Source organism: Physella acuta, unplaced genomic scaffold (genome assembly GCF_028476545.2).
Source record: "Physella acuta isolate Inbredline_101_S28 unplaced genomic scaffold, ASM2847654v3 ptg002422l, whole genome shotgun sequence".
Classification (NCBI taxonomy): Eukaryota; Metazoa; Mollusca; class Gastropoda; family Physidae; genus Physella; species Physella acuta.
In genome coordinates, this window is record NW_026733909.1 from 26,844 (window position 1) to 44,360 (window position 17,517).

Sequence of the window (17,517 nt, forward strand, 5' to 3'; positions counted from 1 at the left end):
TAGAGTACATATTCCAAAATTTATTACACATTAGCTACTTTACATGCAGATTTAGGTCAAATATTCTAGAAAAATATATACACACAATTTCCCTCAATGAGAGAATACACAAAATAGTGTATTTTGACCATGAGATTGGAAATCAAAATCAATCACAGTTAACATCCCTAATTACTAATACAACTTCATAAAGCTGTTTAGTTTTTTTCCCTCAAATACTGAATAGTTTAAAAATTAAAGCCTAAAAATACATTTATTGTTGGCAAGTATAAAAAATGGACATTGATGTTAAATTGTTAAACAAAAAAAATTACTTGATTAATTTATAAAGTTTAAAAGAAGTAAAATAATGTATGAGATAGTCCATCTGTTGCTAACTATTATTGACAAGAAGTACACATGTGTAGACAGAAATACAAACACACTAAAGCTTAGGGGGGGGGGGATGCTAAGTAAAAACTTGAGATATGTTATACAAGCTAAGTTGTGACTTTATTATTATGGCATGGAGTTTAACCCTTACTTTTCATAACAGCCAACCTTCAACAGAACTGTAAACAGTACCAAAAAAAAAAAATTTCATGTTTTCATTTCTCATCAAATTACAACCTTCGAAGTTCTTTCTCTTCAAATGATGCTGGTGAATGACTTCCTACTAGACACATAACAGGTGTAAAAAGTCTAAGAATTGTCTGTGTAAGTTGAAATAAAAAGTAAACATTCAGTAGCGTGGTTTCTTAGTATGCATGGTTGGCCACAAAGAGAGATTCGCCAGTAGCAGCACCATCACCACCACCTTGGTACTGACCCACAGCAGCAGCACCGTTAGCCTACAGAGGAGATAAATAAATCAATAATTTCAGAGACAAATTTTATAATGACAGCCACATTTTTTTTTTATTTTAAAAACATTGGAAATCCTGACTAAAAATTTACTATGTATATTTAAATAGATCCTGCAAGTGATTGTTCTATATAGAACATAAAGTGTTTAATAACACACTGCTAAACTGATAAATAGCATTTCAAATATACCAGTAGTCCTATAAACATGAATGTTTTTTTTTACTATTTTAATCACAGAAATTTAGAAAGGAAATTTTTTTAAAATTTCAAATAAACAGAAAATTAAAACAAGATAGAGAATTAAACACTTACCCTAGCACGTTTCAACAATTCTTCCTGTCCAGCTTTGAAGCCACTGTCTGTTCCAGCCCAAGCCTTCAACACACTAGCCTGCAATGCACGGCCGTATGAGAAAGTGAGTGGCCAGGGTTTGCGTCCAGCAAACTGGTTAATAGCATTTAAGTTGATTGTTGCATCTTCTTCTGACTGACCACCAGAAAGGAAAGTTATACCTAGAAAGTAAGTTTATACAAGTTATAACCAGAGGTAAATAGTAAATACTGAAACAGTAATGTAACTTGTGAACTGTTTAGCTAGCATGTTTCTTGGTATTAAAATTTTGTATAATTATTCCGTTTAATCTAAAACTACTATCTAATTTGCCTTTCTTTTTCAACTCTTATTGTTTTCTTTTTTTTTTTTTAAATTACACTTCTTTCAAACTGTTACCAATAATAGTTGTATTTTTCAATTTCTTTGTATGAAGTATTTTTTATCATTCTTGATACTACGTTAGTGTATTTTAAATTATCAAAATAGCATTACAAATTGCAGCATACAAAGTCAGTTAAAGATGAGATACCAGTTGTTAATGTATGTTACAGCCCAGCAATACACATTGGTAACTGGATGAGACTCCCAACTTTGGCAAATCTATTTATACATTTATATAGGATACAAGAGCTGACTGGGTTGTTTCTCACTTCAGACTAGCCACAGTGACCAACTAAGGTAACATTCAAGTGCTAGTATTTAAGGTCAACAGAGTACCCACCAGTAACAGCAGCTGGCACAGTCCTGTTGAGAGCAGTCACAGTTGCCCTAGCAATGTCTTCAGACGTGTATTTCTTAGTGCAGCCCTGGCCGGCTGTCACCATGTTGGGTTTCAACAGAGTACCCTCCAAGAAGATGTTGTGGTCAGCCAGAGCCTTGTAAGTGAATGCAAGGACCTAAGAGAAACACACAGTTCATGGTTACAGTACTAAAATGAATATATTTCTTATCATAGCTTTAATCAGCCAACTCAAATTAAAACTTAAAAAAAATAATAATTTTCAATTAGATGCCAGGAATAAAAAAATATACCAACCTGTTCTGTAACCCTTTGTGCTGTCTCTAGATCATGATCACCATCAGGCAAAACCTCTGGTTCAACAATTGGGACAAGACCATTCTGTTTCAGACAGTAAAATAAAATTGTTAATATTTTTTTAAATTAGAAAACCTAACTTTTTTTTAGGTCTCATTATAAAGTCTGTAATTACATTACTCTCCTATTCTACTTGCAGGGTTAAACAAGTTAATACCCTGATTTCCAAAAGCAGTTATGAAATAGTGTATGTGTTAGCTTAAGTCTGTAAATTTATTCATAGCCATACCTGTTGGCAAATACTGGCATAACGAGCTAGAACATTGGCATTTTCAAGCATGGCCTGGTATGATGGAGTGAACTCAGAAATCTTCAAAACACATCGCCATTTAGCAAACCCACATCCTCCCTTTTTGTATTCTGCACATCTTTCGGCAAGACCGTCCAAGCCTTAGAAAAAAATAAATGAAAGATCTTCAACACATCAAAATCTGTTGCATTCGACTAACTCTTAGTAATAATTATAAAATAGATCAATAGTGGTTTGATTCTAATAAATGTTCAATGGCAGGCCTTTTATTTTAATGTTAAATTAAAACTCAGTCTCATGTAAGGTAAACATTTTTTCTAGATCAGCAGTTTCAATAGGGAGGTGCAAAACTGCCAACTGGTGCTTCGTGAGGAGAGATTTTTTTTAAAAATGTACTATTTACAAAATAAATTTATAAAATATTTTGTGTCAGACAAGTTTAACTTTTGACAGAATATGAATGTTATCCCATTATCTGAACTTTAAGCTTTCTAGGGAAAACTCAAGTTTTTTTTAGTGAGATCAATAAAGGTTAAGATTACACTTTTATTATTTAACTATCAAATTTGGGTAAAAATATGTTTACTTTATGCAAAAAAAGTGGGGATAAGGGGAGTGCCATTTTTAGTGCTAATCTAAATACCACTGTTTGAGATCTGCCTACCTTGTGTTGTGCATTCATTTAAACTTCCAGCCAATGGAACAACACCTTTGTCGACTTTAATACCGGGAATGATGTTTTTTTCTTGCAAGACCTTTGTAAAAAATAAATTATAATGATGGAAATGGTACTCATAAATAAGTACTTTAAAAAATTTCTAACTAATTGTTTTTATTATTTTAATACTTATAAAAATAAGACAAAACATACACTTAAATTGTAAATTCAAAAGGAATACAAAGTTTGTTTTTATAAATAATACAGATGTACATTTGTTATATTGTTCTTTTAATGTTGCATAGATAATTTTGACTAAAAACCTTTCATAAAATAAACTGATTGCGAGACTAGTTTTAGGTTCTGTATATACCAACAACAACAAAAAAATTCACCTTGACAAATGGCTTTCCATCAGCTGTGCTCTGTCTAAAGGTCTCATCAAACAAGATGACACCACTGATGTTGTTGGAAATGCTGTTGTCGGCTGTGAACAGGAGCTCTCTGTACTTGCGCCTGTTGTCCTCAGTGTTGGGTAGATTGATGCTCTCCAGACGCTTTCCCATGGTGCCTAGGAAAATTTAAACATCGTGTTATGGATGATTTCCCCTTGAGCCTACGACAATTAACAGTTTGTCTTAGATCTTCACCATTCTTAATATTTACGTCAAAGGAGTCAAACAACAAGGGCAACACCATGGACAAACTGCACGGTCATCTGCAGATTTTCTGGCTCCCCACACACTATTTTTTTGAGTGGGATGTAATGGGGCTGAGTCTACAACATCTTACACTAGTAGATGATTTCCCATGTTGCCTACAACATTTTAAATGTTAGTGTTGTAGATCTTTGGTTGAGTAATGGAGCTAAAGTTAGCCTTAGGATATCCTTGAAATCAGCATCAAATACCATGGACAAGAGCACTACCTCATAAGCAGTATGTGCTGCCAGTAAGCATTAAAAAGGTACTACTAGAGATCTAGGAGAAGCTATTAAATCACAATCTGAGACCATAAAACCGGGACAGGCTTTAAGGCTAAAATATTCAAGCCCTTTTTTGTTAGCTAGTACTGCTGCCTTTAACAAACCCAAGCTCTAGCAACCATATGAGAAGACCAATATGAAACTATTGCCCAGCTGCTTATACAAACTCTCTGACCAACTCACCCACAGACTCATCTGCAGCTAGGATCCCCTTCCCAGGTGCCACAATATCTCTTGCAATCTGACGCAGCTCATCCTCCTGGGCTGGTGTCAGGTACTGTGCAAAGCGAGACTTAGATTCTGGGAATAAAAATAAAAACAACTGCTTAAACCACTGCTTTCAAGACAGTCTTTGTTTTTTGTTTTTATTATGTAAAGTATTTAATATTGATCACTAAATATTGTATCTCATGACATTGATGAATAAACTTATCTGGTGTAAAATAATATTACATTTTAAAGTCCATATTAAATCATTAAAATATTGACCATCTGTCATTCATTATTGATATAAAGAATAGCCATTGCAAAATCTTCCCACTGTAATTTCATGTTAATTAGTATCAATGACTTTATGGCAAAAAAGAGACCTTTCGAGAAAAAATTAACAAAGAAATCATACAAACATTGCTCAATACTATACTGTAATACTAGCTCTGCGATAAGTTTAATGTAGGCCTACCATGTACAATTTTAAATGCAAAGTAAATGAAGAAAAGTCAGGCAAAAGTTACATCAACTTCAAGTACTAAGGTCATGGCCATTGCAAATTGCTACATATCTTATGGGAAGGGCATAAAGACTTAATTCTAGATCTAGATTCTAATGCCAATTTACTAGAATAGTGTAGATATAGATTCTGGATCTAGATCTCTAGAACTAAATGGGTAAATAGTAAATTACTAAATCTAGTAAATAGGGGCTAAAAGCAAATCTAGCTGCAGCTAGATCTAGACTAGATTCTAGATCTAGATCAAGTGCTGCCAGGTTATGTGTTACAATGTGTATTGTGTATGTAGTCTAGTAATAAAATATAAGGCCTACTAAGTGTTGTAATGAAGAGTGAATGTCTTCCACCTATGCAGAACCTATCATTTGGTGTAGTGAAAGTAATACAGAGTACACTATGAAGAAATATGAAGTGACAGTACACTGAGTACAGTACTTTGAGTACACTGTACAGTGTACAGTGTTCGCCGGCTGACTGGTCAGTAACAATTGGATTATTTAAACATATCCATATTTTATGAAGCTTTCATTAAAAGAACGCATTCAAATATCATGCAACAAACATTTTAAAGATAAGATAAACAAAAAGTTGTTTATATTCATTACATACTTGCCATTGTTGATTCTAAAATGTTTTAACTTCGTCTGTGGTACAAAGTGCTACTTTGCTTGGAGGAATAGATAGATCGAGGGCGAATCCGAGGCTCGCGAGTGACGTATTAAGGTCGATCTTAATATTACCTTCACCTTCATCATTGTGGGATCCCCGTGACCACTAATATTTTGACATTTTACTAACAACTTGCGATTTATTTTTGTAAATAGTATAATTTTAAATATATAAATTTTAGCTTAGTATTCAAGTTTAAAAAATTTAAAAATTGCTTTATCATTGGAAACTTACTTGCAATGAAATAACCAGGTTGCCGATATTTATAAACACGGTCAAGGTGAGAAGGTCAATGTTATAGTTAAGGGATAGAAAGTCACACAGCTGCAGTCTATACTATACAGACCATTTTGTCAGCATAAAAATTAAACATACCCATAATAACTATTGCGTGGTAAAATTGGGGAATTTCCTCCGTTACATTCACGGAAATACAATGGGAGGGTGTTAGCCATTAGGGAAGGGGAGTGGTTCAAGCATAATACATCTAACTTTTTTGTTTTCTAACAATGATGGTAGATGGAAATATTTGGAACAGCACTAGATCTAGTCCAAGTAGGAGTAGGGCATACACAGAATTGAAAAAATAAAATGTAATCTAGATCTAGATAAATCTAGGTTTCTACGTCATTTCACTCCATTCGTGTGGGGTTGTTGGGGGAGGTTCTCAATGCATCGTCTGCGTGAGCTAATTCTGAGATAGCCTTTCGTGCTTCGGCGAAGCCTTCGCCAACGACCCCGGCCTTCCAAATTCCAATGCCAAGTCGGTAGTAAAAGGAAGGACACAAGGCAGCGACATGCTTGTTTAGTTTTAAAGTTTACTTTTAGTAACCAATCGATTTTTAACCTGCTCTATGGAAGTATGCAAAGGTTTCTAAATCACTTTGTTAAAGCGATACATATCTTGCCAGAACAGCATAATTGGCTCGTAGATCTATAGTATGTTCTGCTGAACCAGCTTAACTTAACCTTAACTAATCTATAGCTATTTCTAAAGCGACCTATATTAAGACATGACATAATATTTTTAGCTCAACAAATAGATCTTTTTAATGGACACACTAACGAGCTGTCTAGTGCAGGGAGGTCGTTCCGTAATTCACCTCTAAGACGAAGTTGGATAATCAATTTGTTTTATACAGATTAGATGACTAATTTAATATTGGACTTAATTCAATGATATGAAATTTCAAAAAGATTTACTTGATTATAACGTTTATTAACAATATTATTAGTATGTTGAGTAGGGCCTATATACATTTTCATTTAATTCTTCTTAGTGGTGGAATAAAGGGAAAGAAGGGGGGGGGGGTGGAGTCCACAAGACCTTCGCCGGCCTTGACATAGGCATATCTATAGTGCGTGCAACAGCTAGTAGCTGACACAATGACAGCCAGGACTAATTTGAGAATCTAAGTGCAGAACATGCCTACCACATGGTAGTTATGGGGCCAGAGGCGTAGCGACCCCTACCGGGGACAAACTTTCAATTTGGCAGCCCCCTCCCAATATATTTTTTATGTTTATAATTCAAAACTACAGCTAAAATAAGCTTTTCATTTTTTTTCCAAACCCCTTTTGGCGCACGGGGACATATGTACCCACCCGCCCCCCTTCGCTACCCCTCTGCATGGGGCTGTCCATAAATGATGTCACTCCCCTGTAGCGCAGGAGGGGGGGGGGGTCGATAGACTTTGCATTTATTTTTTATATCTTGTAAATGAAGAATATGATGAAAACCATGTTATATTTCGGTTTAGAATGTTATTAGCTATTCAGGAGGGCTGCGAACTAAACTCCATGACATTATTTCAGTGGGGCGGTTTTGTGAAAATAGGGAATGGAGGTGAACATCGTCTTTTTTTTAAACGTCACGTCATCTACGGACGTCTTAATCTGTATTGTAGCGGTTCACAAATTAAAGCCACAACATAAAAAAAAATACTTAAAAAAAACCTATTTGGACATGACAGTCTATGTGGTAGACAGTGTTTCTTTCAGGCATCTCTTCGGATGGGGGGCACTTATACCAGTGTGTCCCCCCCCCCCCCCCCCAAAAAAATAATTTAGTCCGACCCCAGCCATCTACCCCACCCCGAAAGTCCTCCCCCACCCCCTTTCTCCAAGAGAAAAAAAGTATGAACAACAAACCCACTGATGACAGATGGATAGTAATGAGGGTTTTCGAGATTCGAACCCCAGACCTTACGAGTAATAGCTGTTATAAAAATATCTGTCACAGTACCATCGAGGAGGCTACATAAAGATACAACCAGACACTTTACTCTTTAAGTTATGTGATTGCATACAATCCTGGAGAAGAACAGCAGTAGAAGCAGTGTTTCTTCCAGGCATCTCTCCAGGGGGGGGGGGGGGAGGAGGAAGAGAGTCTACCGCCCCACTACCCCGAACGAAATGGAATTTATATTTTTAAAAATATATACTTTTAATCGTCTCCCCTCCCCCGAATATCCCCCCCCCCCCCGGAGAAAAAAGTCTGTAAGAAACACTGAAACACTGAGTAGAATAGGCAAGGTGTGCCGGGCTAACGCGGGCGCAAACGAAGATAGCTGCTGAATACCGAGTCCGGTGGGTGCGGCCCTTTGCCCCCCCCCCCCCCCCGGGGCCACAAAGGATTAAAGAAGAAAAGAAAGATAAATTCAACGTTAGTATAACCTTTGGCAATCAGGGTTATCGTGTAATTTGCTTGACCTCATTTATCGACCGAGAACTGATGACTTAATTGTTTAATCGACCTTACGGTATTGATTAAAATTGGTGCAAGTTGCCTAATACTAGCTTAATACTGAGAAAAGGATCAAATGAAAGGGTGGGGGATGGGGAAAAAATGGTGTAGTCTATGGAATTTCTATTTAGCCTTGTAGGGTTAGGGTTAGGACCAGTGGCGTAGCGAGGTCGGGTGTCACCCGGTGCGGCACTTAATTGTGTCACCCCCCAGAGGCGTAGCGACACTTCCCGGGGACAAACTTTCAAGTTTTCGATTTGCACCCCCTCAAACTATCGATTTGCACCCAGCCCCCCCCCCCCCCCTCAAACTTTCGATTTGCACCCCCTCTTCAAGTTTTTCTCTATATAATTTGCTATATTTTGCCTTGGTGTCACCCCCCCCCTAAATGGTGTCACCCGGTGCGGTCCGCCCCCCGCCCCCCCCCCCACCCCTCGCTACGCCCCTGGTTAGGACAAGGGTTAACTTTAGGGCAGTTAAAAGTAGCAATGCTAGCGAAATTAGACTTCATTTTTAATTCGCCCGGTCAACGAAAAAAAAATTAATAAAAAATAAAAAAACGTTTTTTAAAAGAAAAACATCGAAACAAACTTGATTAAAAAGTTGTACCGTCATCATCGTCTGCTCGTCCTGTCCGTTTGGCCAACTTGTCATTGGTTCTGGAGAGTATAGGGGCTGCGGAGAAGGAGTTCTTGTAAGGAATCCCTTTGTCGATTGACGATGAATTATCAAAACAGCAGCACAGGGATGGCATCTGACAATAGAGACTGCAGTATTATTATACACAGACTAGCTGCATCCCGTGCTCCGCCACGGTAAATCTGTTTTAAATGTACCAACTTGGGAACAGAACAAAACTAAACACAACACAAACGAACGCAAAAAAAAACGAAAAAACAAACACAACACTCATAACATAAACACAATTTAAATGCAATCATAAAGACATATTGCTCACAGTCTAGCCCGTAGCGCCAAATCGCGCCCTTTTCGGTGATTTGCACCCCCCTTAAACTTTTGATTTGCACCCCTTCCCCCCCCTAAAACTTTCGATTTCCACCACCCCCCCCCCCTCGCAAATTTTTTCCAACCCACTTTGGCGCCCCATAAGGTCGGCACCCGGGGACATATGCCCCCCCCCCCTCGCTACGCCTCTCCTATAAAACGTGAAAGATAGAATAATAATTAGAAAACAGTATAAATAATAGGCAGTATTTAAAATATCTGTGTTTTACCTACAATATTTCACTTTATCCATTCACGCATTTTTTTCCAGTACTTTAAAATTTACAAAAGAGTTTCATAACTAAAACCATTGCGCACCTAATGAACGTGATGACGCGTCTATAATAGTGCTGAATAGTTAATTAAAAATTATAAGTAATAAACAGTAGGGCCTACATTCAGTGAATAAAATAAATAAAAGATTGCCTTTTATCAATCCATGCTAATTATAATTTTCTAACAATAATTTCCTCTTACACATCCGAATAATTTGCATTCACATTTTGCTAATTATATTATTGCAACACTAATTCCTTCTATGACGAACGTATATTTGCATTCACATTTTTTATTAGCGTGAGTTTAATGTATTTTTAAATTACCTCCTTTGTCAAAATTAGAAAAGAGTTAAATTAATTTGATTTTTCTACCGTACTGTTATTATGTTATTAAAATGTATCCACTTTTTCTAGGAATATTAACGAAAACTATATTTGACATTGATCCTTTTAATATGTTTTAGCAATGTGCGTGTATTTAATATTCTCTTTACGTTATGCAAAATTGTACAAATAGTGGCAATTATAAAATAGCTCTATGCCGCTATATAAACAAACCCTACTCCATAACTTATAATAAGACACTGCGGTGCACTGAAAAGCACAGCATGGTGCGAATGTTTACTTTTATGGTTCCAAAAGCTATAGCGATGACAGAAGGAAGGAAGGAAGGAAGGAAGGACTGACACACGCTCAGCCCGCTTATATTATAGACTAGCTGCATCCCGTGCTCCGCCACGGTAAATTTTTTTTTAAATGTACCAACTTGGGAACAGAACAAAACTAAACACAACACAAACGAACGCAAAAAAAAAACAGAAACGAAAAAACAAACACAACACTCATAACATAAACACAATTTAAATACAATCATAAAGGCATATTGCTCACAGTCTAGCCCGTAGCGCCAAATCGCGCCCTTTCCGGTGATTTGCATCCCCCTCAAACTTTCGATTTGCACCCCTGTCCCTCGCCCTAAAACTTTCGATTTCCACAACCCCCCCCCCCCCCCCCTCTCGCATATTTTTTTCCAACCAACTTTTGCGCCCCCTAAGGTCGGCACCCGGGGACATATGCCCCCCCCCCCCCTCGCTACGCCTCTCCTGTAAAACCCCTAGCTTGTCCGCAAACCGAAAGATAGAATAATAATTAGTAAACAGTATAAATAATAGGCAGCATTTAAAATATCCGTGTTTTACCTACAATATTTCACTTTATCCATTCACGCATTTTTTTTTCCAGCACTTTAAATTTTAAAAATTTACAATAAAGTTTCATAACTAAACCCATTGCGCACCTAATGAACATGATGACGCGTCTATAATAGTGCTGAATAGTTGATTAAAAATTATAAGTAATAAACAGTAGGGCTTACATTTAGTGAATAAAATAAATAAAAGTTTGCCTTTTATCAATCCATGCTATTTATAATTTTCTAACAATAATTTCCTCTTACACATCCGAATAATTTGCATTCACATTTTGCTAATTATATTATTGCAACACTAATTCCTTCTATGACGAACGTATATTTGCATTCACATTTTTTATTAGCGTGAGTTTAATGTATTTTTAAATTACCTCCTTTGTCAAAATTAGAAAAGATTTAAATTAATTTGATTTTTCTACCGTACTGTTATTATGTTATTAAAATGTATCCACTTTTTCTAGGAATATAAACGAAAATGATATTTGACATTGATCCTTTTAATATGTTTTAGCAATGTGTATTTAATATTTTCTTTAAGTTATGCAAAAGAGTAAACACAGTGGCAATTATAAAATAGCTCTATGTCGTTATATAAACAAACCCTACTCTATTACTTATAATAAGACACTGCAGTGCACTGAAAAGCACTGCATGGTGCGTTGCTTACTTTTATGGTTCCAAAAGCTATAGCGATGACGGAAGGAAGGAAGGAAGGACTGACACACTACCTAGCCGCTTATATTATAGATTACAGAGTGGTAAGAAGTGGGACAAGGGAGAAGGGACAGCGCATTATTTCCAGAGTTTCTTCCAGGCATCACTTCGGGGGGGGGGGGGGGCGAAGAAAATCTACCCCCCCTTCGGAACGAGATGGATTTTATATAGTAAACATACACTTTTACTAGTGTCCGCCCCCCCCCCCCCCCCACAAAAAAAAATGTTGACCCCCCCCCCCCCCCCGAGAATATCAAGTGCCCTTCCCGGAGAAAAAAAGTCTGGAAGAAACACTGATTATTTCGGTAATTATGGACCAACATTTCAATGTGTCAGCATGGAATATGATACTAGGCCAGGTGTCGGCAACCTTTTGAGACGAATGAGCCAAAAGTTACAATTTACAAAATCTCTCAGTTTTTAAAGAGCCACTAACATTATTTATTTCAATGTTTTTGTTTTGCTATTTAATAATGATTATGTAAATAAATGTGATTTTTAATTTTTTATTTTAAATAAATAGCGTTAAATATGAACTAATATTGATTCATAAAAAAACATACAAATGTTTCGCACAAAAAGTGTTTTAACTAGCTCTGCTTTCATACAGTTAGTAATCAAATAATATAACTATAGGACTGTGATCGGGCTTTAAAAGCTAATAACTTTTTTTTTCTATCTTTACTGACATCACCGGCTCAGGAGGTGTTTGCCATTAGCCAGGCGGGCATCAACACGGCAAACTCCGACAAACGGGCTTGGGTATCGGTTTGATTATCATGTATCGGTCGCTTCTGACCTTTGGTTCTCACCAGGCTTATCTTCCATCCCACTGAACGGAGGGTAAACTCGCACCCCACAGTCCAGTACCCAGCTGAACCGTAAGAAGCTAATAATTAAGACACTACGTCACTCAGGTCAAATTAATGCATAATGACAGGTAGAGGAATGCATTCTGAATAAAATAACATTCCCAATGCAACGATATTCGAAAAACTCGGCAGTCCGCCAGTGGCAAGATTAGTACTTCGCACGGCTGTAGGGCTGGACCAAGCGGCTGCCAGCTATACGTGTACTCTCTACCTCACCTATTCTATCTGTTCTCTGATGCAGTGGCGTAGGCAGGGGGGGGGGGTCATAACCCCCCCCCCCCCCCATAGACCCCTCGGTATATATATAAAGTATGAGGGGGGTGGAAATCGAAAGTTTGAGGGGGGTGCAAATCGAAAGTTTGAGGGGGGGGGGTACAAATCGAAAGTTTGTCCCCCCCCCCCTTGAGACGATCCTGGCTACGCCACTGCTCTGATGAGTGTTTTAACATGTTTAAGTTTAAGTTGTTTTTCTTTACAGAATAACATTTTTTTTATGATTTTTGAAAATGAAATGATATATTTATTAATATTTGGGCAAGGAACTGGAGAGCCGCACCCTGACATCAAAAGAGCCGCATGCGGCTCGCGAGCCGCAGGTTCCCGACCCCTATACTAGGCGAAAGTTTATTAATAACTTCTTTCCCGTGCCAGCTATTCGTTAGTTTAAGCTGTACAGAGAAGTGCCAAAACATTATTTTGTATTTTTACAATCCTTTAGACAACATCAACATTTCTTTGAACATTAGTATCCTGTTGTTAGGTCCAATTCTTTATTCATTTTATGATTTGACTGAATCATTGTTTTATGTTTTGTGCTAATTACAACGATTTTTTTAAAAATGTGCCAAAAACTACCTTTGGTGAAAAATGGGACATATATAGAGAAAAATAATTTTGTTTGTACATATCTTCTATCTATATATATAATTCTCTTCTTGGAGACGATAGAAAACACCAAGCTGTAAGCGCGCTCCCTACAACCCCCACCCCTACATGGTCTGGTGAACTGTGGTTCACGCTAAATGTTTACAATCGTAGAGCCGGGTTTAGTGACGGCTATTAGGGGCAGATGATGTAGTTTGAAACGATTTTAAACTTAGGGGAGGTAACTAAGAGGAGTTTGCTTTCAAAGTGGTGGGGGAGGGTGGGGTAGGGGTTGGGGGAAAGGAGGGGGTATCGTCCTTAACGACCATCTGATAGTGTTTTAAAGCTAATATTTTCAGTGGCAGCATTGGTACTGTCGAATTCACAAATTATGAATTACTGAAAAGTAGAAAATAAAACAACTAGATGGCGGCGTAGGCCTATACTACGTCGCGGGTCAGCTCGTTTATGAATAAATGACCACTTTCGATCAGAAGGTTCAGATGAACTAGAGTATTATTTGCTTTGATGGAGTAGAGTTCATCTTCTTTTGTGACCACAACACGCGAAGCTTAAAGGGATAAGTGTGATTACTACTACGCCAAACCGCCTTTACTTTCCATGACGTAGTCAGTGCTCATCAGAAATGAGCGCACTCAGGAATGTCCACGAACTCGAGTCCAGGATCCGAAATGTCGAGTTAGCAGTCAAGCGCTCTACTTCTCAGCCACGCCGCCCCGTTTATAAACAAAGACCCCTCGTTTAATACGATGACGAATAAAGCAATACGTTCACATTCGGTTAGAGCACAATAGGGCTGGTAAGTAGGTCACCAACCAGCTCTATGGCTCATGCGGGTTTTATTGAGCCGTAGAACTGGTTGGTGACCTACTTACCAGCCCTATTTGGATAGACCAACAGCAGGTGATATTTTCGTCAGTGAAGTGATCGAACCCGTTTGTCTATTGTCGAAATAGTTCACGTCTAACTCCCGACCTACACCACTTCATCAACTGATTGAACCATTGATCTTATAGTAATGTCTTTGGTTTGTTGCTTTAAACAAGACACACAAGCTCTCGCCAGATACATTGGTTTAATACATATTCCACATAGATTTAATTAGTTATTTATTTATTTATTTATTCATGTATTTATATATTCCTATATATATGAATGAAGATGAAAATACCCTTCATGGATGAATGCACACAAGGTCATATCAGATACAAACATGTGAAGCGACGGCACTGTGAGGGAGGATTAGAATTTTAGAACCATAACCTGTTTAGTCTTACACAGGCACGATAGGCATGTTCTTGGCCTAACTTAAACTAATATCTGTTTTCGACTTGAACAAATCTCTATTTTAAACATGACTACATCTATTTTCGGATATTAAAAAATCTCTGTTTTAGGCTTAAACACATCTCTATTTTAGACATGAACAAATCTCTATTTTAGATTTGATCACATCTCTAATTTAGACATGAACAAATTTATATTTTAGACATGAACAAATCTATATTTCAGACATGAATACATTTCCATTTTGTACATGAACAAATCTCTATTTTGGGCTTGAACACATCTCTATTTTAGAGTTGAACAAATCTCTATTTTTTATGTGATCACATCTATAATTTAGACATGAACAAATCTCTATTTCAGACATGAATACATTACTACTATTTTCGGACACGAACAACTCTCTGTTTTTAGGCTTGAACACATCTCTATTTTAGACATGAACAAATCTCTATTTCAGACATGAGCACATCTCCATTTTTGACAAAAGAAATTTTTTTGACAAATAAAAATAGATTGTAAGAAAAAAAAAACAATAACACGTTAAAATTATAACCTAAGATTACATATTTAAAAATTTAGACAGTGAACTCGACGGGACATTGTTGTATCAAACAACAAGACTGTGCACTGTAATCTTGTGACCGAATTTCGGAGATTACACTACACACTTGTCTATCACAATGACTTGCCAGCGAAGTTATGGATCTTCAATGGTGGAAAGGGAGGTTTAAGAGTAGTTTAGGCACACTCTATGTTAAGTACGCAAAAAATACAATGTAGACAGTATAAATAATATAAAGTAGACAGTTATAAAAGAGGACGTTATGTACGTTCATGTTTGAAGTATCATCTAAATGCCAGAAGGGGGTCGTCCATAAATAAAGTTTCAGATTTCTGAGACTAAAGACTAGTATAGGCTCCATGTGTGTGTGAGGTGGGGGGGGGTGCAGGATGAGAGGATTGGGGAGGGGGTTGGGTTGAGAAATACGAGGTCAAATAAATTTTGTATTTTTCTTTAAAAAATCTTAAAAATTAAGTTTTTATTAGAAATAAGTTATAAATTATGTGTGTTGTTGTGGTGGTGGTGGTGTGTGGAATGAGCTTTAGACGCTGTATAGTAGGTTTTCATTTGAATTATGTTGATACATTTTTTTTGGTAGGGGGGGGGGGGGTTAGAAGATGTGTGACGCAAATTTGTTAAGAGTCCTGTGTAAGTAGGGGGGGGGGGGGGGTGAGGGCTAGCACAGTAGTAAAATGTGCAAAACTAGCTACTCAGCGGTTTTTTTTTTATAAAGCCCATGGTCTGGGTAATAAAAACGAATATGGGCCAGCGAGATACTATGGCTTTAGATAGCGTTACACAAGACACGAGTTTGTAGTATGTAAGACCATGTTAAAAATATTACTCAAGCTATTGAAGAGAAATGGGTCGGTGTGACCGGGAGATAGAGCGCACGAATGTTCACCTGAAAGTCTCCGGTTCGGATCCCAGACACAAGTCCGTGGATCGTCCTTGAGCTTACCCAGTTCTGGTGGGTACCCAGAGGCGTAGCGAGAGGGGGGGGACGGGGGTGACATATGTCCCCGGGCGCCGACCTGAGGGGGCGCCAAATTGGGTTGAAAAACAAATTGAAAGTTTGAGAGGGGGGGGGGGTGCAAATCGAAAGTTTGTCCCCGGGCGCCGGGAAGGGTCGCTACGTCTCTGTTGGTATCTGAATCACTTTAGGGAAAGTAAAAGGTCCCTGACATAGAAGGTACCGTGTAAGCTTATAAGTAGCAGAAACAGATTTACTCTACTTCACCTGACCCATTGAGAGTGACGTAGATAGGGGAGGGCGGCCGCACGAGGCGCCGACCCTAAGGGGGCGCCAAAAGGGGTAGAAAAATTAATTTAAAAAGCTCATTTTAAGATGATGTATTGAATTATACACAATCAAAGGAATAACTATATTTAGAAATAACTATGTTTAGAAATGGGAGGGAGGGGGCGCAAAATTAATAGCCCGCCCCGGGCGCCGGAAAGGATCGCTACACCTCTGCCCATTGTCTGTCATATCCCTAAGGGCAACATTACTTGAAATTGCAACAACGGTACCAACGCTCGCCGCGATAGCACCTTGATAATTATAATCATTATTATAAGTAACGTATCCCATAATTCTAGTCCTTTTAACTGAGGTTCAGACCAGGTTGACCTAGCTATTGAGGTCGTTAACCGACTTTTGTAGCCTTGAAGCCCATTGATTGTAACTTAACATCGCGTAATAGATAGCAGGTACACAAAGTGCTTGGTCCTTATTCAAACTTCCAGTATTTAGAGCAGTTTTGTAAAGAGGTTATTACCCCCCCCCCCCCTCCCCCCCCTCCCCCCCCCCACTTTTTTCCCCATTGTCGCTTATAATCGTGGTTGGAATTAGGGTTAGCGATCGTGTACATTCGGTATAGTACCAAAGAAAAAAAAACAAAAACAAAAAAAACAAAAAAACTTAGGATGGTGGTTTATCATTTTGTTTTATTTTGTTAAGTGGGATAGGGTTACTGAGCAATGTTATGCAACGCTGGCTTCAATTCTTAAACATTATTAACATTTTTGCTACATTTTCGCCGTTTGGAATGGGTGTATGTATTTTCTTAATCTAATAACTTACAGATTTTTAAAAATGTTTAACAAAAAAAATGCTTCAAGTATTGAGGTAAATTTCTAAAAGACACCACATTAAAAAAATATTGACAATATTTTCAATCCGTATCTACTTTTTATGGCACGCGATCTAAAACAATAAAAACAAGACTGTGCATTTATTTTAATCAGATTAAATCTAGATCCAGTGGTTTAAGTGCTGGTGTTCCAATATGATCACGTTTTGCTACTGTGGCTCTATCCACAGCACTGAGCCTGTTAGACATAGGAGGTTCATACACACAACACTAAACCTATTAGACCCAGGAG

At 37.7% G+C, this 17,517-nt stretch overlaps 1 protein-coding gene across 1 annotated transcript; it reads right to left on the reverse strand.

The window, feature by feature from the left end:
- On the reverse strand, nt 1–5,636 carry LOC131933255 (fructose-bisphosphate aldolase). Its single transcript, XM_059290036.1, has 9 exons — nt 5,508–5,636; nt 4,352–4,468; nt 3,579–3,754; nt 3,190–3,280; nt 2,505–2,665; nt 2,216–2,299; nt 1,901–2,075; nt 1,159–1,358; nt 1–830 (listed from the first exon to the last, which is right to left on the reverse strand). Exons 1-9 carry the CDS (start codon nt 5,512–5,514, stop codon nt 738–740), a joined length of 1,104 nt encoding a protein of 367 aa, XP_059146019.1. The 5' UTR covers nt 5,515–5,636; the 3' UTR covers nt 1–737.
- Nucleotides 5,637–17,517: the final 11,881 nt, after the last annotated feature.